The 25,807-nt window shown below is 39.9% G+C and overlaps 1 protein-coding gene across 4 annotated transcripts in view; it reads left to right on the top strand.

Moving 5' to 3' along the window:
• The window catches only part of PANK2 (pantothenate kinase 2), a 30,346-nt gene extending 5,940 nt beyond the window's left edge, over positions 1 to 24,406 (top strand). Inside the window, exons 2-7 of one of the 4 annotated variants that reach the window (XM_061126685.1) lie at positions 8,187 to 8,539; positions 13,697 to 13,950; positions 14,992 to 15,168; positions 17,405 to 17,528; positions 19,923 to 20,048; positions 23,935 to 24,406. In XM_061126685.1, the coding sequence (XP_060982668.1) occupies positions 8,187 to 8,539; positions 13,697 to 13,950; positions 14,992 to 15,168; positions 17,405 to 17,528; positions 19,923 to 20,048; positions 23,935 to 23,985 (1,085 nt within the window). In that variant the 3' untranslated portion in view covers positions 23,986 to 24,406. Of the gene's footprint in view, positions 1 to 8,186; positions 8,540 to 13,696; positions 13,951 to 14,991; positions 15,169 to 16,235; positions 17,048 to 17,404; positions 17,640 to 19,922; positions 20,049 to 23,934 lie in introns of those variants that run through there. The other 3 variants (XR_009690077.1, XM_061126686.1, XM_061126684.1) reach the window with 3 other exon arrangements.
• The last annotated feature ends 1,401 nt before the right edge of the window (positions 24,407 to 25,807 follow it).

Below are 25,807 nucleotides of genomic sequence, written 5' to 3'. Positions count from 1 at the left end.
AAGGTAGACTAAGATGTGAAAGTCCTTTATAATGGCTTAAAGTTTGCTTTCTAAAAGTGAAAGCTATCTTGCAGTTTTTGGTTGGCTCTTAGGTTTTGTTATTTATACTTCTTGAATGTAAAATTTATTATTGAATCTGCTGGTTTTATAGTAGATAGTATTTTATAAGTATCTGGTCCCTGAGTTAAACTATTTTGGGAATATTTTTGAGGTCTGTCTTTTAATCTGAGGCCAAAGCTTGCTGCTTAGACCAGCCTAGGGGTTTGGGTTTGCAGTGTCTTAACCATGTGTGGTCTGGTAAAGATGTAGTTCATAATGTTGAAAAATTGAGCACACCTTTATAAATCATATATTTCTCATTGGAAAGCATTTCAGTTGGCACCTATTATCAGAGTGCTAATGATTTGTGCATAGATTTGTGAGAGAAAGTTTAAATTCTTTCTAGGAAAGTATCCTAAGTCAAGTGCACATTGTCTAGACACAGTGCCTTGGAGGAAATATATCAGAAAAATATGCTGAAGGCTGAAAACAGACTCAAATATCTGTGAAAATTGAAAGTGATAAAATAGGCCTTCATTTAAGAGATGAGGAGTGTGATGGCATAGCAAAAGCTACTTTTACCATATCTTTTCTTGCCAGAAATGTGTAATTTTTGAATGAGAATTGGGAGGCTTATTCTAGTTAGGTTATAGTTTATGGGGCAGTCTCTGAGTCATTGAGAAGAATCTAAACCCCCTTTGACAGGCTGAATATTTAGAAGTAATGGAATGTATGGCCTGAGAGATTATCAGAGAGCATGCTTATAATGGACCTCCCATGTCTTTCATTGTCTTTCAGTTCTTATGGGTATGTAAATAGTTTGATAGTAGTATAAGGGAAAATCCAGAAACGATTGCAGTCAATGAAACCAGTGAATAAGGATATGAACTGAGCTATTTACTCTTTCAGCCTAAGACGCCTTACTTTTTCTTTTATATTGTTGGTCCTCTTTTTCTAGGGTATGTGTATTTTTTTAAACTACTTTTTACTTAAAAATTAGCCCCAAAATATGTGTTTTGTGCTCTTAGGTTTGTATCGATACTGATTAAAAGATACTTGTTAAAGGATTTAGGAAATCTGGGCTTGAGTCCCACCTTTTCCTTTTTTTGACTGTGACCCTGGGCTCCTTCCTTTGCACTTCAGTTTCTTAACTGAAAGTAAAGTGGGGTGATTACCTTGCATGGTTATTGTAAACATTAAATAAGTTCATGCAGTGAAGTGCTTGGCTATTAATAGATGGTCATTTAAAACATAATAGCCATAAACTAATGTTCCAACTTTTTAATCTAAGGAAAGGGGAATAAGGCTTAATTTGTTTTAAGCCTTGGAATCTTTCATTGGTGTTAGATATGTTCAAAACTTCAGATTCCAGTGCTGTTGGTGAGATATATTTGTTAGTAGAGTGCTCTGTCTTTCCTATCTGTAAGGTTGGCATCATCTTAAAGTTGATGCTTAAAGAATGGTGCTTTTAGTAGGAAAATAAGAATTGAATCTCCTTGCTTCAGTCGTACCTAACATTGTTGTTTTCGTGATTGGAGGAACTTTATTCTTCCGGTCAGGGCCAGATTTCATGACTTATGCAGTGAAAGGTTCAGTTAATACCTCATCACTGGGAATGGAGTTTCTGTGGGTATTTTAAAAAAGAAAAAATCATGACTCCCTGCAACTGAGGTGAATGGCTGCTGGGGAGTCAACCGTAGTGTTTTCTTTAGAACTGCATTGACATTGTTAGATTAATTTGGGGGAGAATTGGTGTTTAACAGTATTCAAGTTTTCCTTCCTGGAACATGATATATTTTCCTACTATTATGTCTTTTCAATACACCATTTTGATAATAGTCACACATGTTTTAGTATTTATTTCTAAATATTTTATGGTTTTTCTTATGCATGATATTTTTTCATATTATTTTAGTATTTATTTCTAAATATTTTATGGTTTTTCTTATGCATGATATTTTTTCATATTATTTTAGTATTTATTTCTAATTATTTTATGGTTTTTGTTAGGCATGACATTTTTTTCATATTGTTTTCTTGCTGGATTTTGCTTATATAGGAAAAGCTATTGGTATGTGTATTTTTGGTGTGTCCAGTTGCTAAAAATTTTTAAATTCTGTTGGCTTATTGATTTATCTTAATTTTTATTTTATGGAGTCTATTGAGATAATCATGGTTTTTCTCCTTCAATTTAAGCAAGCCTCCTTAAATTTAATTTTAATTGTGAAACCCGTCCTTGCCTTCCAGAGGAGAATCCCTGTTGGCCATGGTGTAACACTCTTATTGCACAACTGGATTCTGATGTTTAGTACTTTAATATTTTTGCATTTATGTTGTGGGACACTTCTTTTCTAGTTTTAATGAGGTTAGAATGACTTGAGAATCTTTCTAGATTTGTGTGTGTGTGTGTGTGTGTGTGTGTGCCCCAGAAGTTCTTGATGGTTTGCCTGGAAACTATTAGGGCCTGGTACTTTGTTGTTGTTGTTTGTGTGGTAGATCTTTGACCTTTTAACAAATTTTCACTGCTTTTGACCTCTGAGTTTTCCACTTCATTTTGAGTCTCTCTTTGTACTCTCTTTTTCTCGCTAATCCTCTGTTGATGGTACATTTTAAATTCACTGTTAACATAGTTGTAAATTGGCTTGTTTGTACAATTTCTGGTTATGTACGTTCATCTTCCTTGACTTTTTTTTTTTCTTTTGGTCTAAAGAAAAGCTATATCTTCTTTTTCTTGGATATAGTTACCAGAAATTTGTTTGTTTTAATGGCTTTCTCAAAGCTTGATTTTACTGATTAGCTCTGTTGTGGCTTTGTTCACAATGATGTTTTTCTAATTACATTTACTTCTTGCTTTCATCTTTAATAACTTTCTGCTGCTTATTTTGAGTCTGTTTTATTTTTCTAGCATTTCAAATTGTATGTGACATTCTCTTTTATTTAGACTTCCATATTTTGAATACATTTGATATTTAAGGATAGAAGTTTCCATTTGAGTTCCACCTTGGGTAGATATCCTATTCTTTTTGATACATTATGTTCTCATTGTCATTCATTTAAAAACACATTTTGTTTTGATTTCATCTTCAATCTCAGAATTAATAGAAGTGAGTCTGAAGATTTCCAGGTGGATAGACTTATTTCTTTGTGTCTGTTGGATTCATTTCTTTTTAAGAAAATATTTATTTATTTGGCTGTGTCGGGTCTTCATTGTGGCATGTGGGCTTAATTGCTCTGTGGCATGTGGAATCTTTGTTCCCCAACCAGGAATTAAACCCTCATCCCTGCATTGCAAGGTGGATTCTTAACTACTGGATCACCAGGGAAGTCCTCTTAGTTTCTTATTTTGAGATATTGTGGAAAGTGAGTGTGGTTTTGTTATTTGGAATTTTAGATCTGCTGATTTGTAGATTTGATAATTTTTTGTTTTTAATATTTTTTGAAGCATATGTCAGGGTCATGTCAATTATACTTTTATATGCACATGACATAATTTCTTTTTGTCCCCTTATAATGCTTTTTGTTTTGAATGCTTTGTAGACTGCTATAGTATTGTATTTGTTTTCTGTTAATACTAGCTTGATAGAGTGGAGTAACACTGTCCAGGTGTTTGTTTTGCTTACCCGAATTCAGCTGTGTAAATGTGACAAAGCGAGGTGCCAGTGACTCTGCAAGTGAGTTCAGGGATGGTAGACCACTGTTTGGAGGGGCCCCCCTTATATTGTGAGCCATTGATAAATGCAGTGTTGGTCTTGAAACGTAAGGTTTGACTTTTACTATATCATGTTTCCTAAATGTAAGTCAGCTGCTCTATCAGTCTCCAGTGAGGTGCTTAAGATTTTGGTTTACTCATTTTTTTTTTTTTTTTTGGTTTACTCATTTTTGACTGAATGTCATTTTCATCTTAAAGCATCCGGCTCCTCCTTAAGGGACTCCATTGTGAGTGTTTTACTGTTTATTTACCTTCAGTCTATTTGTATTCTCTTATTTTAGATATCTCTTTTTATATAAGCATATAGTTGAATTCTTTGTTTTTGAACTGATTTTTTTTCTCCCTAGTTGTTTGAAGGTCATATGTTCATTTTCTCTTCTTCTGAAGTTGCCTGTAAATTTTTGACACATTTAAACCATCACTTCTTTATTCTTGTTTAGAAATAATCAGAATCTATATCTTCTGTTCCCCCACAAGACAGCTGCTGCTTGCTTTGACTTCCCTCTCCTTTCTCTTCCCTCTTCGACTTCCTATGTTGAAATCATGCAAGTATTTTAGTTCCATATTACTTGTTTTCCTCAAAGTCAGCATGTATTGCTTCCTGTACTTATCATTGTTCCTTATAACTCATATCATCTTGGGTGACTTAAAATATTATATTGGAGTGTATCTACTATTTCAGAGAAGGTCTTTGAATAGTAAATGTTGAGCTCTTTGATGCGTGGAATTGTCTTTCTCTTGCACTCCCATTTGAAAGCTGATTTGATTGAATGAGTTTCGAATTATTTTCCTTATAACTTTGCTAGTGCTCTGTTGTCATCTAGTGTCTGTGTTACTGATGTGAAGTCTAATTTTACCTTTATGTGATCTATGTATCTTTGTAGGAATTCACTTTTTTCCTTTGGGGATTTTTAGGATTTCTGAAATTTCAATAAGATGTCACTGTAAATCTTCTCTTACTCCCCCCAGAAAATTTCTAGAACTCCTAAAACATAGATGTTGGACTTTCTGATTCTGTGTTTTATATATCTACCTTTCTTTCCTACTCAAGAGGCATTTTGGGAGAATTTCTTAGTTTTGTTTCCCATTTGTTTTTTTCTTGCATCTTTTTTGTTATTAAATGTATCTGTTGAACTTTATTTTGAAAATAGTTTCATTTTTCTGTTATTAAAGTGTCTTTATTGAATATAATTTACATATAATAAATTATATCCACTCTAAGTGTACAGTTCCATGGATTTTGATAGATATATACAGCCGTGAATCTCCCCTCTTGCCCCCAACAATTAAGATTTGGGTTATCACAGAGCATTTTCTCTTAACCCCTGTACAGTCCTTCCCTCTCTTCCTCCCTAAGCCAGTGATTGGCTTTCTGTCAGATGCAGAAATGGTTAGTTTGCATTTTCTAGAGTTTCATATAAATGGACTCATATATTTGTGGAGAGTTTCTTTCACTCAGCCTTTTTTTTTTTTTTAAAAAATAAGTATTTATTTATTTGGCTCTGTTGGGTCGTGTTTGTGGCATGCCGGGATACTAGTTGCCACTTGCAAACTCTTAGTTGTGGCATGTGGGATCTAGTTCCCACACAGGACCAGGGATCAAACCCGGGCCCCCTGCATTGGGAGCCTGGAATCTTAGCCACTGGACCACCAGGGATATCCCCATTTACCCTGTTTTTGAGAGTTACTTGTAACTCGGTAAAGATTCTGCCTGCAATGTGGTGGACCTGGGTTTGATCCTTGGGTTGGGAAGATCCTCTGGAGAAGAGAAAGGCTACCCACTCCAATATTCTGGCCTGGAGAATTCCATGGACTATACAAGTCCACAGAGTCGCAAAAAGTTGAATACGACTGAGTGACTTTCTTATTTATTATTATTATTACCTTAAGTGTATTGTTACCACCCCCCAGAATCCTTTTTTGGTTTTGAAAGCTTCGTATATCACGCGAGATGCTGGGTTGGATGAAGCATAAACTGGAATCAACATTGCTGGGAGAAATATCAATAACCTCAGATATGCAGATGACACCACCCTTACAGCAAAAAGCGGAGAGGAACTAAAGAGCTTCTTTGATGAAAGTGAAAGAGAAGAGTGAAAAACTTGGCTTAAAACTCAACATTCAGAAAACTAAGATCTTGGCGTCTGGTTCCTTCACTTCATGGCAGATAGATGGGGAAACAAGGGAAATAATGACAGACTTTATTTTCTTGGGTTCCAGAATCACTGCAGATGGTGACTGCAGCCATGAAATTAAGATGTTTGCTCCTTGGAAGAAAAGCTACAACAAACTTAGAAAGCATATTAAAAAGCAGAGACATTGCTGACAAAGGTATGGTTTTTCCAGTGGTCGTATATGGATGTGAGAGTTGGACCATAATGAAGTCTGAGCACCAAAGAGTTGATGCTTTTGAACTGTGCTGTTGGAGATGAGAGTCCCTTGGACTGCACGGAGGTCAAACCAGTAAATCCTAAAAGAAATCAAACCTTGAATACTCAGTGGAAGGACTGATGCCAAATCTCTGTGCTTTGGCCACCTGATGGGAAGAGTTGATTCATTAGAAAAGACCCTGATGCTGGAAAAGATTGAAGGCAGGAGGAGAAAGGGACAACAGAGGACGAGATGATTGGATGGCATCACAGACTCAATGTTAATGTGTTTGAGCAAGCCCTGGGAGATGGTGAAGGACAGGGAAGCCTGGCATGCTGCAGTCCACGTGGTCTCGAGGAGTTGGACGTGACTGAGCGACAAAACAACAACCCCCCACCCCCAACTAGGAAATTAAAATTGATACCACAGACCTTATTTAGATTGAACCAGTTTTACCTTAGCTCTTTTGTGAATGTGTGTTTAGTTCTGTATACTTTTATCACATGTGTAGATTCTTGCAGCCAAAACCATACTTGGCAATCATATCTTAATTTCTAATTTTTCTTTATGGCAGCTTATTCATTTTTAAAATTAATTTATTATTTTTTATTGAAGTATAATTGATTTGTAATAGCTTATTTTTCATGGATGAAATCTCCTTTTACCTTGGCCGATATTTATGATTCTTTTAAAGCCTCTTCTTTGTTCCTGCAGCTGTTTCTTAAGATGTTAGCATCTTGTTTTTGTGGTGTTGATTTCCCTTTTGGTAATTCTGGTTTGTAAGTGATAGTCTATGGTTTAAGGAATGCTCTTCTGTCCGTGGGTGTACTGTCCGTTTACTTGTCTGTCAGGATGGATTGTAGGGGAGAGACGGGAAATATGACCAGATGTAGGGGCTTCCCACTTCTGGGTACTAGTAGCTGCGTGGATGCCATACTGATTGTTGAGCTCAAGTGCCTGTGCTCAGTGAAGAATTTGCCTCCTTGGAGGCCGAGGAGGGGAGTGACTGGCCTGTCCAGTTGTGCCAAATGCATTTTCCCCCCATATGACTTAAATAACTGCACTGGAGCCTGCTTCTGCTTCCCCATGGCAGCGACCCTGTCGGCACCTTGCATGAAGCACCTCTCTGCTTCCCCAGCTTCATAGCTGCTCCCCATTCTAGCAGCGTTTTCCTCTTGAGGGTTATGGACAGTTACTGCCTCTGTCAGCTTAGTTCTGGTGATAGTGTCACTTCTTGTTTCTCAGAATTATTTTAGAAAATCAATACATCTGTCTTTAGTCATTTCTAGGATTTAAGATGGGAGGAGAAGACATGTATAGCTAATGCAGTTTTATCTTGATCCAGTCTCCTTAAGACATTTTTTTGGGGATGGATTTTTTTGTGGGATGCTGTGCCGCATGGCACGTGGGATCCTAGTTCCCCGATCGGGGCTTGAGCCTGCACCCCCTGCATTGGAATCACGGGAGTCTTAACCACTGAACCTTCAGGGGAGTCTTGGGGTAGATTTTTGGAGATGGATATTTGAGTCACTGGTAGAGAATCCACCTTACCAACGTAGGAGATGCAGGTCTGATTCCTAGATCAGGAAGATCCCCTGGAGAAGGAAACAGCAACCCTCTCCAGTATTCTTGCCTGGGAAATCCCATAGACGAGGAGTCTGGCGCAGGCTACAGTCCATGGGCTCGCAAAAGCGTTGGACACAACTTAGCGACTAAACAACAAACTTGGTATTAACTTTGAAACGCCTGTTCTGCTGATGGCCATTTAACCCTGATTGATTGACATTGACCGCTGGAGCTTATATGTTACACAGGGTTCGGAATTTCTTCTGCCCCTAAGTTGGGTTGGCTATCACTGTGATATTTTTCTTTTTGATCTTTGTAGTTTTTTTTAATAGATTTGCTTCCAGATCAGACAATCATATTTCTTCTTCCCCAGATCTTTTTGTTTATATTTTGTATGGTTCTTGGGAACGTCAGGGTATGAAATGGTTAATCTAATAAGTGTGAATTTAGTTTTCAGGGGAAAAAAAGCTGTTTTGACTTTTTTTTTCCTTTCCCCATTTAGTTTTTCCTTGGTTTGGCTTGGATATTGGTGGAACTCTGGTCAAGCTGGTTTATTTTGAACCCAAAGACATCACTGCTGAAGAAGAAGAGGAAGAAGTGGAAAGTCTTAAAAGCATTCGGAAGTACCTGACCTCCAATGTGGCTTATGGGTCCACGGGTATTCGGGACGTGCACCTGGAGCTGAAGGACCTGACTCTGTGTGGACGCAAAGGCAATCTGCACTTTATACGCTTTCCCACTCATGACATGCCTGCTTTTATTCAAATGGGCAGAGATAAAAACTTCTCGAGTCTCCACACTGTCTTTTGTGCCACTGGAGGTGGAGCGTACAAATTTGAGCAGGATTTTCTCACAGTATGCATTTTTTAGCTTATATACAATTTATGGTAATTTGATTGTTAAAAATAATACCAATAGCAAGTGATGGAATTGTTTCCATCTCTAATGGAATTTGAATTTTCTTGAGTCAAATTAAGATTAAATAGTGATAGGAGTTGCCATTTAGAGATTGTTGTATAGTTTATTTTTTGCCCAATTCAGATGAGTTGAGAATCAGAACCACTGAAAGCGTAGCATTTTGTTGTTATTTTAGTATGAAGAAACAATAAAATTGTAATAAGCAGAGTAAGGAACTACCAGTGAGGAGCTAATATCATTGTTTTGAACAACTAAATTGAAAAATAATTTTTAAAAATTAATGTCATTTCATGTTATAAAGTTGTTTCCAGTCTTATCTACCACATAAGTTTTCTTAACCTCCTTAATTGTTTCTTGGCAGTTTTACTATTTAGAAATATGAGGAACTCAGGTCCAAAGCAGCGTTTTTTTCAGGCCTCCGGGCTAGTCAGAGATGGTTGACGGTGCTTGTATGTGTTTAGTCGCTCAGTTGTGTCCGACTCTTTGCAACCCCATGGACTGCAGCCTGCCAGGCTCCTCTGTCCTTTCGGATTCTCCTGGCAAGGATATTGGAGTGGATTGCCATGCCCTCCTCTAGGGGATCTTTGCAACCCAGGGATCGAACCCAGGTCTTCTGCATTTCAGGCAAATTCTTTACCGACTGAGCCGCTGGGGAAGCACCATTTCTGTATTCCCCAAATGCCCTTTGATGTATCCTGAGCTGCATGCTTGTTACCAGGAGTCTGGACACTAGGGGGAGTGCCAGTGGGCACTTGATTTTGTATTCATTCAGTAAACGTGTGTAAGGCCTTGAGGCTAGGTCTTTTGAGGGTGGATGTGGGAATAGATGGGAGAATTGATAAATGAATTTGCCAGGACTCTGATCTTCAGGGTGCAGTGTAGATTTGAAATATCTTCAATGACCATGGTTTTTATGCCACCAATGAAAATGTTATTGCAGAGATTCTGTCTTTGCTTATGTTATTTTTCATCCATCTCCCCGCTTGAGTGTCATTGTGTGTTTGTGACTTTGTCTTCTTTCTTTGTCCTCTATCTTCTTTCTCCCATAACTGAGTATAACCATAATATAGGATTGACATGAATTTTTTTTTTTTTTTTGACATGAATTTTAAAATGAGGTTTTGCTTGAATTTTTCGTGGTTTCTTTTCTACCTGTGAGTTAATGGGGAGATAGCAGGAGGAGAGGAGGTCCCCTCCCTTTGAGGTTGTCGTAGTGGACTCTGGATTGTAACTGATAGGTAAGGGTGAAACTGATAGGCATCACCACCTCGATGGACATGACTTTGAGCATGCTCCAGGAGTTGATGGCCAGGGAAGCCTGTCGTGCTGCAGTCCATGGGGTCGCAAAGAGTCAGACACGACTGAGCGACTGAAATGACTGAAAGGAGAAAACCTACATATTTCTCTAACCTGTAGAGGTGCCTTTGGAACATATTCAAAAACCATTCAGACTGTTACCAGAGAATAAGGGCTTCCCTCATAGCTCAGTTGGTGAAGAATCTGGCTACAATGCAGGAGACCCGGGTTCAATCCCTGGGTCGGGAAGATCCCCTGGGGAAGGAAATGGTAACCCACTCCAGTATTCTTGCCTGGAGAATCTCATGGACAGAGGAGCCTGGCAGGCTACAGTCCATGGGGTCACTAGAGTTGGACGCAACTTAGCAACTAAACCACCACCAGAGGTTGTGTGGTAATCCAAGGAGAGAGGCAGGGTAGATTTTAGACCTTAGGAGTTGCCTCCTAGGCTATTGGGGTTTCTAATCTGTATGCATCAGTGCTATTCTTGAAAACGGTATGAAAATGAAATGCCTTAGCAATCCTGCTTGTGCATTGGGAGTGATGATTATTTAGTAAACCACAGTGAAATATTTCTAATAATATGGATTTATCCTGTCTCTTTTTAAATATGAATCAGATTTCCTTGTATTGAGTTTTCTTGTTGGTACAACACCTGCATTATGAGTAATGTGATGAAATAACCTATGTATTAGACATAACTATGTCAGTTAGGCTGAGATTCTTTAGGAATAATGGCACAGCAGGACAGGAAGGATAAAAGGAGGTCTTGGTGGGCATGCAGTGACAGAAAACTACTTTGATTTCAGTTAGGCCACTAGTGTAAAACAATTTAGCTTTGAAATGAAAATGCTGACACTTGAGATTCAAGTGTCAGGAAGTCAGAATTGAATTCATTGTGACAGGGAGGGCATGAGCAGATGAAATAAGGGCGGCAGTGAACATTTTCAAGGGTTTGGGTTTTATCAGAGGAGTAACCTAATATTCATAATTAGGGATTAATTAAGGATTAAGATGAAGTTATCTGTTAACTTCCATCTCCTCTGGATCAGAATAAATTGAATATAAATGTAATCAAAGAAGAGTTGAATTAAAGGGGGAGGACTTACGGGGCTAAACTTGGTTGTAAACAGAAATAGTCATTTTATGGAGTTGAGACATCTTTGTTGCGTATATTGAGTAGATATGCTGGTAGCATTCGTTTGAAGGTTGGGGTAGAAGTTCATAGGTAAAAAGTGAAAGTTTATATCACCTCTCCAAAGTTACCACTGTTAAAGGTTTGTGTATCTTTTTTGTTTTTCTGTGCATGACTGTGTATGACATATACATGGGCATCTAAACATGGTTTTAAAGATAGGCAGATTGAATCATATTTTATAAAATATTTTTCAGCTAATTTTTTTTGACTTGCTTGGAGTTCTTCCCACTTCATCGTAATTGAGTAAAGATCCTCTTCATTCTTGGGATTTCCCTGGTGGTGTCCAGTGGTTAAGACTCCGCATTTCAACTGTGCGAAGCATGAGTTCTGTCCCTGGTTGGGGGGCTGAGATCCCACATACTGCATAGCATGCCCAAGGGAAAAATAAACACATGTGCGTAAGGATCCTCTTCATTTTTTTACTATGCAGTGTTCCATAATATGGATAATAATTTAATCATTCTTTCTGAATTATTTAAATGAAATTAAATTGATAACACTTATTTATGTATTTATGGCCCAAGAAAGACTTGTTTTATTTATACACCCACAATACAAATAACATTGTTCCTAACTTTATAGTGGTTGTTTCATTGCTTCTTTTGTCCTTTCTATGGACAACATCCAGTAATTATTTATATATTAGTCACTTAGATCATAAAGCAGACAACATTAATGTTGTTTGCCTCTTTCACAGGGACTCCAGTATCTGGAATTTTTATTAAAAAGGCTTAATTTGAGTGGTGAATTCTCAACTGTGTGATCTTATAACTAGAAAATGACCCTTTTAACTTTTAAATTTTGTTTGTGCTAAACTCCCTCCACCCCCCACAGGCTATCACCAGTTTAAATAGTGAAATATTTTACTTTCTTATTGGACACTTTCAGACCTTTGTTTTTTGGCCACGCTGTGTGGCATGTGAGATCTTAATGCCATGACCAGGGATTGGACCTGGGCCCCCTGCATTGGAAGGTGGAATCTTAACTACTGGATACCAGGGAAGTCCCCTGGCCACTTTCAGTTCTTTGGGGCTGGTTGTTAATATAAATTGTGGCCTACTTTAATACTGCTCTGTAGCCTTGAAGGTTGTCTTTGGAAGGTAGATGTTAGAGTCCTTGCTGCTCGCACCATATGTTTCTAGGTCCTTGCATCTTAGATTTCTTAGAATCTGCTTTCTGAGGCAGCTGTGCCCTCAGCTGTGCTCCTGCCCTGTGGTCCCCATGGCGGGTATCTTGTTTTCTGCTTGGGTTCTTGGCACATTTCTTCAGCTCCTGCGGTGGTTTATAGGTAGAGTGTATTGGATCTGTGGGAGCAGGAATCGTGTCTTGTCAGTCCTTCCCTATATTTGTTGTCTCCAGACAACAAAAGCAGATCTTTTCTGTAGTTCAGTTCAGTTCAGTTCAGTTGCTCAGTCCTGTCCGACTCTTTGCGACTCCATGGACTGCAGCACGCCAGGCCTCCCTGTCTATCACCAACTCCTGGAGTTTACTCAAGCTCATGTCCATTGAGTCAGTGATGCCATCCAACCATCCCATCCTCTGTTGTCCCCTTCTCTCACCTTCAATCTTTCCCAGCATCTGGGTCTTTTCAAATGAGTCAGTTCTTTGCATCAGGTGGCCAAAGTATTGGAGTTTCAGCTTCAGCATCAGTCCTTCCAATGAATATTCAGGACTGATTTCCTCTAGGATGGACTGGTTGGGTCTCCTTGCAGTCCAGGGGACTCTTAATAGTCTGCTCCAACACCACAGTTCAAAAGCATCAATTCTTTGGTGCTCAGCTTTCTTTATATAGTCCAACTCTCACATCCCTACATGACTACTGGAAAAACTATAGCTTTGACTAGACGGACCTTTGTTGGCAAAGTCATGTCTCTGCTTTTTAATAAGCTGTCTAGGTTGGTCATGACTTTTCTTCCAAGGAGCAAGTATCTTTTAATTTCATGGCTGCAGTCACCATCTGCAGTGATTTTGGAGCCCCCAAAATAAAGTCTGTTACTGTTTTCATTGTGTCCCCATCTATTTGTCATGAAGTGATGGGACCCGATGCCATGATCTTAAGTTTTCTGAATGTTGAGCTTTAAGGCAACTTTTTCACTCTTCTCTTTCACTTTCATCAAGAGGCTCTTTACTTCTTCGCTTTCTGCCATAAGGGTGGTGTCATTTGCATAACTGAGGTTATTGATATTTCTCCCAGCAATCTTGATTCCATCTTGTGCCTCATCTGGCTCAGTGTTTCTCATGATATACTCTGCATATAAGTTAAATAAGCAGGGTGACAATATATAGCCTTGACGTACTCCTTTCTGACTTGGAACCAGTCTGTTCCATGTCCAGTTCTAACTGTTGCTTCTTGACCTGCATACAGATTTCTCAAGAGGCAGGTCAGGTGGTCTGGTAAGGTCAGGTGGTCTGGTATTTCCCATCTCTTTTAAGAATTTTCCACAGTTTGTTTGATGTGTTCTGTAAAGCATGCACAAATAATACACATCAATGAGTACTTTTATGGTTTGTCTTATGTAGAGGGGATGCCTTATTAAATGGAATTTTTATTGCTGTTTGGCTTGTTAAAAAAATATGAATGTATTTTTATTTCATTACAGATAGGTGATCTTCAGCTTTGCAAACTCGATGAACTAGATTGCTTAATAAAAGGAATTTTGTATATTGACTCAGTTGGATTCAATGGACGGTCACAGTGCTATTACTTTGAAAACCCTGCTGATTCTGAAAAATGTCAGAAGTTACCATTTGATTTGAAAAACCCATACCCTCTGCTGCTGGTGAACATTGGCTCTGGGGTTAGCATCTTAGCAGTATATTCCAAAGATAATTATAAGAGGGTCACAGGTACCAGGTAGGTCTTTTATATAAAGGTCATTGTTTATTCTTGATATCATAATGGGTTAAAACTGAGTTTTCTGGTATTGTGTATCAGTACATCTTCAAGAACTTGTTAAAGTTATGTGAAAGGTATATTTCTGTGGGATTATGCAAGCAAATATTGTTACTCTTTGAAAATTATGATTTCATGATCTACTTTTGTTTAATCTATAATCCTGAAGTTTCATTGCCATAGTTTTACAAAATATCTCATCAGTCTCATTGAGCCCATGGTCCCTGCCCTCAGATAAGTGTATACTGTGTATATACCATAAAGTAACCAAAGCCACTAGGTGACATTTATAAGGAGAGGGCAAGGCAAGATCTAACCTTCGAAACTGGTCTAGATTTTACATGTATACATACATATATGTAGCTGGGGGATGTTGTGGGATCTAGAAGTTGAGGTACCGAACAGTGGAAAGATAATTGGGGGAGAGTAGTTAAAAGGGAGGATTAGGTGGCAGATGAACATAAATACCTTTTGGTTTAAGGAATAGCGATCACTTAAAAAACAGGAGCTGGAGATTGGGATAAGTTTTGAATATGTGTGAGTTAAAGAAAGGGATAATTCTGGGAGAGAAAACATATCCATGGAGGAGTTCTAGCAGGGTAGAGGGGCTAAGGATCACGGATGACAAGACTCTTGGATGAGGATGGTGCGGGGCTTGCACTTGGAGAGAGAAAAGAAAGAGGTGCCATCATGGCCCTGGTGGGCTGATCTGTACCTGAAACTCCTGGTATCCAGCAGGTGCCCAGCCCGCATTGGGAAGGTAAGGAGGTGGGCCCTGTGTTTGGCCACTTTGTTGGCTTATGTGAATATGTTATCCTCAAAGTGTCTATTAGACACTTTGTTTTTATCTTTTCACAGACTTGTTTTCTACTAGTGGCATCTGCATGATGGAGATGGGGCAAGATTGGATTGCTACATGAATATGGTTTTCAGATCATAAATTCTACTTTCCTCTTCTTATTTTGAAAAATGTTTCAATACTATGTTTGTTTTTAATCACAGTCTTGGAGGAGGAACTTTTTTTGGTCTTTGCTGTCTTCTTACTGGTTGTACCACATTTGAAGAAGCTCTGGAAATGGCATCACGTGGAGATAGCACCAAAGTGGATAAACTAGTGCGAGACATTTATGGAGGGGACTATGAGAGGTTTGGACTGCCAGGCTGGGCTGTGGCTTCAAGGTAAGGGAAGGGGGCATGTGTGCTCTTAAGAAATACAGGATGTACAATGAATGGAATGTTATCAGCCATAAAAAAGAACAAAGTCATTTGCAGTAACATGGATGGACCTAGAGATTCTCATGCTGAGTCAAGTAAGTCAGAGAAGAACAAATACATGGTATTTCTTACATGTGGAATCTTAAAAAAGCTACAAGTGAACTCACCTACAAAACCAAAACAGAGTTGCAGATGTAGAAAATAAACTTAGTGTTATGGTGAGGGGTGGGTGGTAAGAGGAGGAGGTAGGAATAAATTGAAAGATTGGGATTGACTCATACACACATACATACAGAAAGTAGACAACTAGTAAGGACCTACTGTATAGCACAGGGAACTCTACTCAACACTCTGTAATGTCCTGTATGGGAAAAGAATCTGAAAAAGTAGATGTGGTGTGTGTGTGTGTGAACAGAGTGCCTTTGCTCTGCACATGGAACACAGTGTTGTAAATCAATTATATACACCCCAATAAAAACTTTAAAATGACACAGGAATAAAGTATTAAGTATTGGGTGTGTTTTTTACTCTTTAAATAGCTTTGCATACTATGAAGTCACCTGTTTAAAGTGTACAATTTAGTAGTTTCTAGTATATTTATAGAATTTTGCAGTCATCTTTGTAATTAATTTTGGAATATTTTCATCGTCCCATAGAGAAACCTTGCTTCCATCAGCTCTCTCCCCCCATCCCCTCCCTCTCCCCATAGTTCCTGGTAAACACTACTCTGTTTTTTGTCTCTATATGGCATCATACAACAAGTGATTTTTGTGACTGGCTTCTTTCACTTAGCATAATGTTTTCAACATTCATCCTTGTTGTATCATAAATCAGTACTTTGTTCCTTTTATTGCTGAATAATATTCCATTGTATTGATATACAACATGTATCTTTTGGGTTTTAACTGCCTCAACAGGTGTAAAAGGATATTTCATTTTGATTTGTATTTAACTGATGAATAATGATGTTCAACATTTTTTTATGTTTAATAAGTTTAATATTTTAATAAACATTTTTAATATTTAATAAGATTCGGCTTATGGGATCTTCCTGGACCAGGGATGGAGCCCGTGGCCTCTACATTGTCAGGCGGATTCTTATCCACTGTTACCACCAGGGAAGTCTGGGTGTAAGGCTTTTAATAATAGAAAAGGCACTTGTATACTTGCTTGTTTTTTGCTAATTTTAGGTACTTTGTAAATTCTGTAGATTTCATTTTCTGTGTTTGCAACATTTACTCAATGATAAGATCCCTTTTCTGATTGGTTGGGTTTGTGATCTAGTCATAGTTATCTATGTATTAGTTTTGCTCATCAGGCTTCCCTGGTGGCTCAGACGGTAAAGTGTCTGCTTGCAGTTTGGGAGACCTGGATTCGATCCCTGGGTCAGGAAGATCCCCTGGAGAAGGAGATGGCAACCCACTCCAGTACTCTTGCCTGAAAAATCCCTTGGACAGAGGAGCCTGGCAGGCTACAGTCCATGGGGTCACAAAGAGTCAGACATGACTGAGTGACCTCTCTGCTCATCAGGTACTTTGAAATACTTGATCTTCTAGGGAAATCGGAAACTGTTAAAGTAGTTTACTCGGGGACTCAGCTGTCTGTACTTTGCTTTGCTCAGATAAAGCCGTTTACCAGATGTGAATGTGACCCTTCAGCTGAGTGGAACAGCTCTACAGTTGGGAGCAGATCACTAACTGAGGCGTGTTCCTGGAACTTAGCCTGGTTTCAGAAGGAGCGTGGTACCTTCAGTGGATCTGAATGTGCTTAGTCGCTCAGTCGTGTCCGACTCTTCGCGACCCCATGGACTGTAGCCCGCCAGGCTCCTCTGTCCATGGGGATTCTCCAGGCAAGAATACTGGAGTGGGTTGCCATGCCCTCCTCCAGGTGACGTTCCCAACCCAGGGATCGAACTTGGGTCTCCCCATTGCAGGCTGAACCTTCAGGGAGGCCCATACCTGGTGTCAAAGCTGGATTTCATAGAACCCTCAGGGAATGCCATTTGCTCATTCAGAATGCTTGAGTTCTTGAAGTTGCATTTCTTTTTGAGCAGATGTTCTGTTATTTTGTAATAAAAGTTCAAAGATTTGAACAGTGTTGCCCTGAAAGTTACTTTTATCTTAGTAAAGTACCCTTAAGTTCTGTTACACTGTTTTACCTTTGGTTTAGCAACCAGTTATTTATTTTTTTTCCATCACAGCTTTGGAAACATGATGAGCAAGGAGAAGCGAGAGGCTGTGAGTAAAGAGGACCTTGCTAGAGCGACTTTGATCACCATCACCAACAACATTGGCTCAATAGCAAGAATGTGTGCCCTTAATGAAGTAAGGGGACATGGATTTCTTTAGTTGCTCTGAGGAAAATACAGAACTTACTATGTGGGCCCCACCTTGTATACAGCGTCTGTCTTCTCCGAACAGTGCCTAAATGTAGTTGTAAGTGGTGGATTTTGTTTCATTGGCATAGTTAAAATGCTTCACATTGTAGATTAATCTTAACAGATTTTTATTTTATTAATCAAGATAAACACTGCTACAGTCTAGAAGTAGAGCAGAAGGCAGAGGAAGGTGGGGAAGGTAGCCAGTTTTGCAGATAATGAGGACTGTTGGGTGGTGGTGAAGGGTGGTGATGCTGGATATAGATACCATGCTCACTGTTGAGCTCAGGAGTCCCTGGGAATGAATCCAGAGGAAGGCACTGAAGCGGGGAGAAAACGGAGTGGGCCGAGGAATGCCCACCCTGCTCCCCTCCAGCTGGCTGCGGCAGAGCTGTCTTTGTGCTTTCAGCTTCTTTACAGTGCTGCCTTGTAGCATTCAGGTCAAGCAGCATTGTACAGGGCTATGAAAGAACTAAGAATGGCCTTCCCTTGGGGATCCAGTTGGTATAACTTGTCCCTGTTTATACACTTTGGTTTAAAATAAGGCTTTTAAATAGATAATTCAGGCATGTGACTTAAATCTCAGGTTACAAAAGGATTGTCTCTTTTTAGTTAAAAAATACTGTATTTTCATGAAGAAATTTAAAATTCTTATTATGTTTTAACACTTCTGTTTTCTTTGTTGCATGTTCCTTTTCCTGTGCTTATGTATTTTAAGATATTTCAGTTGATGTACATACAATTTTGTTTTTTAATTATGTATTATAAATTGCAGGGTTGTATATTTGATTTCTTTTTATATCATAAGTCATTCACATAGAACTGGTCATTTGGTTGCTTGTCAATGATCGCTCTGTGATAAAGCATTTTTAAACGTGAAACTATTTCCTTGGATGGTTTTATTCTTCTTCTTTTTTTTTTTAATGTTTATTTTTGTTTATTTGGCTGCAGTGGGGTCTTCTTGTGGCATGTGGGATCTAGTTCCCTGACCAGGGATTGAATCCAGGCCCCCTGCATTGGGAGTTTGGTGTCTTACCACTGGACCATCAGGGAAGTCCCTGGATTTATTCTTGATAAGGGATTTATTCAGGAGTGAGATTTCTTATCTAAAGAATATCATACTTGTGGGACTTCCTTGGTGGTCCAGTGGCTGAGACTCCACGCTCCCAATGCAGGAGGCTCAGGTTTGCTGCTTAGTCAGGGAACTAGATCCCACATGATGCAACTAAGACCTGGAGCTGCTAAGTAAAGAGATAAAATAAATATTTTGAAAAAGAATACCATGGTTATGAATCTTGATGGATATTGCCAAGATGCTTTGCACAAGGGCCACACCATTTTAGATCATTCTTAGCAATGAATGAATGGATCAGTTTGACCACAACTTGACTAATATTGGGGGTTAGTTAGAATTTCTGTTAGTTATTTTGCTGACTTTTTTTTTCTTTTAGTGCCTATCTAAAATATAGTTTTATTTAAGACTGTGTTTTCCACTTACAGTGCTTATAAAGTACAGTGTTATTTCCTTTCCCTGTGCGCATATTCAGCAGTATCAAGAATGCCCAGTTGTTTACTGTAGGAGCTCAACTTTAAAACTGCCTTGGAATTTGTTTGTCCTTCAATGTTTTTGTGTGAAACAACGCTAAATCCATACTAAGTTGATGTAATCAAACTTCAGTGGTGGGCCCAGGTGGAGGTGCTCCCGCCACCAGGCAAGCCCCCAGGCGTTCCTCCTGGCTGGCCTCCAGTGCTCCCGTATGGCTTGGTAGTGATAGACTTGCAGACTTTTTTTTCCCGCTCCGTCTGCCTTTGTTTCGATTCTTCCTTCACAGTTTGTAGTATGTAAGATCTTGGGTCACTCAGACATCCAAGGAAGGGAACTGTCAACATCTAGAGTCTTTGCTAACTTTTAATGGCTCTAAAATTTTACTTTTTTTGCTCATTTAGTGAGGTTGAATTTTTGTATGTGTGATATTTTCTCTTATAATTTGCCTGTGTGTTACTTTTCTTCTTTGAATTGGTCTTAGTATTTTTTTTTTAACTTATCTGTGTAAAACTTTGTATTTAATTGTAGTTATGGTTTGTCATGTTAATTCAAATGCTTTTCCTAATCTTTATTCTCCTGTGACATTTTCTGGCATGCTTTGAAGTGGGTTTAGAGTTGTCTGGGGCTCAAATTTAAGTAGCCCTGGATCAACTGGAGTAAATGTAAATACTTTTTTTTTTGATCAGCAGTCAACTTACTAACAGAAACTATGTACATGATACTCTCTTTGGGGTAGCTTTTAGGAGAGAACAGAAATTAACATGAAAACTAATTGCCTTTTTTTGATGTGCTCAGAACATTAACCAGGTGGTATTTGTTGGAAATTTCTTGAGAATTAATACGATCGCCATGCGGCTTTTGGCATATGCTTTGGATTATTGGTCCAAGGGACAGTTGAAAGCACTTTTTTCGGAACATGAGGTAAGCAGAGTTCACGCTATGCTAGAATTTGAAGCAGTACTTATTATTTGTTTCTGTACTTGTATAATGTGGTTAACTTTGTTTGTATTCAAAAGCTGTTTCTTACCTGATTTAATGTAAGGTAAATATTTGGTTAATTTTATTGTGAGCTTTAGCAATTTTAAAGAAGAAAGTCTTGACAAACATCCAGCTATATTCCTGATGCCATTTTCTTTTCCGAACCATCCTTTGTATTTTCCCCATTGCAGTTTGTACTTAGTTGTAAATGTACTTAACTCTGAGTTATTTTTTAATTTTTTGATGTCAGTTTTTATTGTGTTAATATAGTTCTTGTGCCAATTATTTTATTTAAGATGTATGTCCTAAAACCAACTCCATCAGTAAAAAGCATTCCAGAATTAGAGCCACACTGTTGTAAGAACTTAACACATAGGCTGTGTGAAACAGAATGATTGAATTGCTTAACCTGATATCCTGTTTTGGAAAGTGTCTTTATGATTTGAGGAACAGTAAAACCAGAGCTATGAAAGGGACTTTGTCTTTCCTCCCCTTGGTTTCGGGGCAGTTGGACTCTTTCAAGTGTTAAAGGGGATTGTAGATAGTGTTAGCATGAACACTTTTCAGAATTGTGTTGGCATACTTACTTTATGATACGAACCCTTTATGAAGTTTGGTTTTCCTCTTTGGCTAGCCTGTTTGCTCTTTGTCCTTGTATTTTCCATTTTCATTTAGGCCTCTGGCTCTAATGTTGATCTCTGTACTTGTGGAGCTCTGATTATTTTAGGTTCTCTGAGTCATGAAATATACTCCTGCTTGCACACTGAAGTCATTGTGATTACTGTTGTGAAAGCTTTGTATAGATTGTTTTCAAGCCTTTCTTTTTCATTGTTCACTATTCTCATCTCACACTTCTTGGCTTGTAACAATCTCTGTTTGTTACTAGATAGTAACTTGGGTCTGGAGTGGAACCCAGTGTAATGGTTAATTTTATCCCTTCTTTTCTGTAAAATAAAACCAAGATATAGAAAATCACGTAAAACAAAGTGTGTAACTAACTGTTATGACTGCATTTCCTCTGCAGGAGGTGCTGGTTTAATTCCTTGAATGGGAACTAAGTCTGCATGCTGCAGGGCATGGCCAAAAAATTTAATAATAATAATAAAGTGAACACCCTTGAATGCTGTCCTCTGGCAGAATTGAGGGTTTCTGAGTGTTGCTGAGTCTTGCTCAGCTGTGTCCTCCTACAGTTTCTGACTTTGTTGTAACATGTCTGTGTGGCTGCTTTTTTTAAAAAATTTATTTTTAATTGAAGAATGATTGATTTACAGTATTGTGTTGGTTTCTGCCGTACACGAACATGAACCAGCCATAGGTATACGTATGTCCCCTCCCTCTTGAACTCCCTCCCACTTCGCATCCCTCTGGGTTGTCAGAGCACCAGTTTGAGCTCTGAGTCATAGCAGACTCCCACTGGCAGTTTTACATGTGGTGGTGTATATGTTTCATTGCTGCTATATTTGTCCTGTTCTCCTCCCCCACCCCAACCCCCGTCCTCAAGTCTGTTCTCTACATCTGCGTCTCTATTGCTGCCCTGCGTATAGATTCCTCAGTACCACCTTCCTAGTTTCTGTATATGTGCATTAAAACGCAATATTTGTTTTTTCTCGTTCTGACTTCAGTCTGTATGATAGGCTCTAGGTTCATCCACCTAATTAGAACCGACTCAGATGTGTTCCTTTGTATGGCTGAGTAATATTCCATTGTATATATGTACCACAGCTTCTTTATCCATTCATCTGTTGGTGAACATCTAGGTTGAGTCCATGTCCTAGCTATTGTAAATAGTGCTACGGTGAACATTGGGGCACATGTGTCTCTTTCAGTTCTGGTGTCCTTAGGGTATTTGCCTTGTAAGGGGATTTCACATGGAAATTTTATTCCTAGTTTTTTAAGGAATCTCCATACTGTTCTTCATGGTGTTTGTATCAATATAAATTTCCACCAACAGCACAAGAGGGTTCCCTTTTCTCCACACCCTCTCCAGCATTTATTGTGTGTAGCCTTTTTGATGATGACCATTCTGACTGGTATGAGGTGATAGGCATCTCATTGAAGTTTTGATTTGCATTTCTCTAATAATGACTGATGTTGAGCATCTTTTCATGTGTTTGTTAGCCATCTGTTTATGGGTATGGCTATGTATGTTTTCTTTAGAGAAATGTCTTTTTAGGTCTTTTCCCCACTTTTTGATTGGGTTGTTTGTTTTTCTGATACTGAATTGTATGAGCTGCTTGCACATTTTGGAAATTAATTTCTTGTCAGTTGTTTCCTTTGCTATTTTCTCCCATTCTGAGGGTTGTCCTTTCACTTTGTTTGTAGTTTCCTTTGCTGTGCAAAAGCTTTTAAGTTTAATTTTTAAATTTTTGTTTAGTTTTGTTTTTATTTCCATTACGCTAGGAGATAGGTCATAGAAGATCTTGCTTTGATTTATGTCATCGAGTGTTCTGTCTGTTTTCCTCTAAGAGTTTTATAGTTACTGGTCTTATGTTAAGGTCTTTAATCCATTTCGAGTTTATCTTTGTGTATGGTGTTAGGAAGTGTTCTGATTTCATACTTTTACACACAGCTGTGCAGTTTTCCCAGCACCACTTTTTGAAGAGACTGTCTTTTTCTCTATTGTATATTCTTGTGGCTGCTTTTTTTTTTTTTAAAGCCAAGAAGTAGAGTGAAAGGGCAGGCCTGTCTTGTGTGGCCGCGTGTTCTTTGGAGAAGCTTTTCTTGGAAAAGCTTGAGGAATCTGAACCTTAGTTATTTATAATACTGCAGAGACTTATCATATGTTCTGTTCCACAGCAAGTCTTTCAGGATGTTCCCATGCTCCTTTTGCGTTTACTTCTCTCTCACACTGCCTTACTGTGTGATCACATCCTTTGGAGACTGGTAGATTCTGTATCATTGTACGATTATTCTGATTGTTACTGGCAGTTTCTTTGTGCCAGTATGGGTTTTGTCTCGTTTTGTTTTTAATTTATTCATGTCTTGGTGGTTTTTGACCTCGATTGCTTACTTCAGGAGGTGGTCCAGCATGGTCTTCCTTCAGCCGCTGCTTCTCTCTCTCACGTCTCTGCCTTCCCGCTGGTGCCTCTGTTCTTCAGATGTTGCTCCTCTGACCTCATGCCTCTCGATGTGTTGCCTGAGGGTTCTGTGATCCTGCTGGCTGCTGCCTCGCTCCAGATCTAGACATCTGGTGGGTGTGGCTGCTTGGCTGCCTAGGGTACCTCGGCTTTGCACATCCTGTATGGACCCCCCTTCCTTGCTCTCCACATCTCTTGCTCCTGTGTCCTTGTTCTCAGGTTTGGTGTGACCGGATGTGGGGGAGGGACCTCAACCTCCCTGCCACCCTCCTTCTCTTCTTCAGGCCAAGTCTTGAACCCATCCCACCCCGTTCTTTGCTCTCCACCTCCAGCCCAGCAGGGCCCTCACCCTCTGTGATTTGTCCCGGCTCCTGCTCCATTGCACTTCATGTCTCAACTTCCCTTCATTCTGGAATTATCTTGAAATGCTCCAGGCCCCCATTGCTTCTCATCGCCTCATTCCCCAGGAGATGGCCCAGGTACTCTTTCTTAACCATAGGTAATGGCCGCTGTGGGCCTCAGAGCTTGTGGAGCCCCTGCTGAGCGCTCTGGTCTGATGTGCCAGAGTGCCCTCACCTGCCTGGGAGCTCCTCAGAACTTCTCTGCTGGCCTTGGGCTTGGCAAAATGGGCATCAGGAAATGAGTGGCAGGAATTAAGGGCCGTGTTGGCTTTAATACTAGTAATCATATTTATGGTAATATAAGTAAGTCTAAGGAGAATTGCTCTTATTTTTCTTTCTTTTTGCTTTCAGGGTTATTTTGGAGCTGTTGGAGCACTCCTTGAGCTATTGAAGATCCCCTGACTGTTACCTGGGGAGGGGTTCCTGGAACCTTCCACAATGGGATCTGTGGATGGACTCTTTTTTTTTAAGACTTACTCAGTTTTATGATTGTGTACTACCTGAATCAAAGCGAGAAAGGACAAGTGTATTTTTCTAAGTCATCAAGATAAATTCTTAAAAATTCAGTCTGAACTAATAACCAGTAAGGAAATATATATGCATTAAAAAAAAAAGTGGACCATGTCGGTGAGGATTCTCTGTATTTAAGTTGCTCTTCAGTATAGCTTTGTTCAATGTGCTGTGTAGTTTTGAAATTCAGCATCACTCAGTGGAGCCACTTCAGGAGAGAGCTGTTCTTTGTTCAGCTGACTTTGGTTTTGTGTCCTGTTGAATTTGGTAAATATAAGGCAAGCAACTCTGTATTACAGTCTAATCACACTTTTGTCAGTGTGGCCTTGGAGAGCGTCGTCTTTGCATTAACTTTGTGTGTATAGCCTTGTGTGAACATTGAAAAACATTTCAAGGTTCTGCAAACTTACTGGGTAGGTGAATTCTTAATTCTGTGCCTGTAACTTTTAACAAGCTACTTTTGGAAGGGCAGTTCCAGGTTCCACTAGATCTGGGGAAGGTCTGTTTGGGATGACAGGACTTCTCCCCTGGGCAGGATTTCCTTGGGTATTGGATGGATTATGGATGTGACAGAAGTGAGTAAGCTAGTAGAAAAAGCATATCTGGAAGGGCCAGACAGAAAAAACAGAAAGGGCTGCTAGTATTGACGTCTTTTCAGGGAATGGGGGGAATCTGGTTATTGCAGGCCAGTAGAAAGGGGAGAATGGAGCTGTCCATCAATTAGCCATGGAGAACGGGGCGGGGCTTCTGCTCCTCCCCTTGTGCTTGCCTGCAAGTGCCTGGGAGTTTGCCTCAGTTGGATATAGTGGAGGGGCTGTATGTGGGAGGCTCAAAAGGCTGTTTGAGGAGAGGCAGATTTTTAGATAGAGTCTTGGTGGAGGTTGACTTTGAATTTTTTGTTTCTGCTGTGCAAAATGATTTAAAAACCTCCTTGGAGAGAGAGCAACATTTGTATCTCATTTTGGTATTACTCGGTGCCTGCTTCCCTGGTGAAGGCAATGAAGGTTTTATGTAAAGCAGCCTTTGAAACAGAAGGAAATCCCAAGGCTCTCTGGCCTCCTTCTGCCCCTTGGCTTCAGGCCAGGAGACTGGCCTGGGAAGGACCACATATGGGAGGTGATGTTCCAAGGGACAGAGGGGCACAGGAGAGTGGGTTCGGACCACCGAGGGAGGAGGGAGTTTGACCCCGCAGTCCCCTCCCTCTTGGCTGTTGTCAAGAGTCATGGCCTGCCCACCTGCAGGGAGGGCACAGCCGGCGTGGGGTCAGCGCAGGGCCATTTCCCAAGGGTGGCCACCCTTGCACACGTCCTGGGCACATGTCGGTTGTGGTGCTGCTGGCTGGTGCAGGCTGTGGAGCTGGAGGGACACTGGGGGATGGGAATTGCAGCCCAGGGCCCTGTGATCAGCTTCCTCTGCTGCTGCTGCCCCTCCTGGGCCTCAGCCTGAGTCACCTCCAGTCCTGTCCTTCTGCCTTCGGCCCACTCCAACCAGGTGCTTGTAGCCCCAGCTTACCCCGCGGCCACCAGCGTCAGTGCCGCCACCCTCTCACTGGTACCACAGTCATGCTTTTCAAGCCCCTTGTACCCCAGACCCTCTTTCCTGCTTCCACTGGGCAGAGGAAGGGAGCCTGAGTAAGCCTGGTTGCTGCCAGTGGACACCCAGGTTGGCCTCTGAGGCCTCGTGGGGTCCTGCCTTTTCTCCTTGCACTTACTGT

Source organism: Dama dama, chromosome 23 (assembly GCF_033118175.1).
Source record: "Dama dama isolate Ldn47 chromosome 23, ASM3311817v1, whole genome shotgun sequence".
Lineage (NCBI taxonomy): Eukaryota > Metazoa > Chordata > Mammalia > Artiodactyla > Cervidae > Dama > Dama dama.
This window is presented reverse-complemented; position numbering and strand designations above follow the sequence as displayed.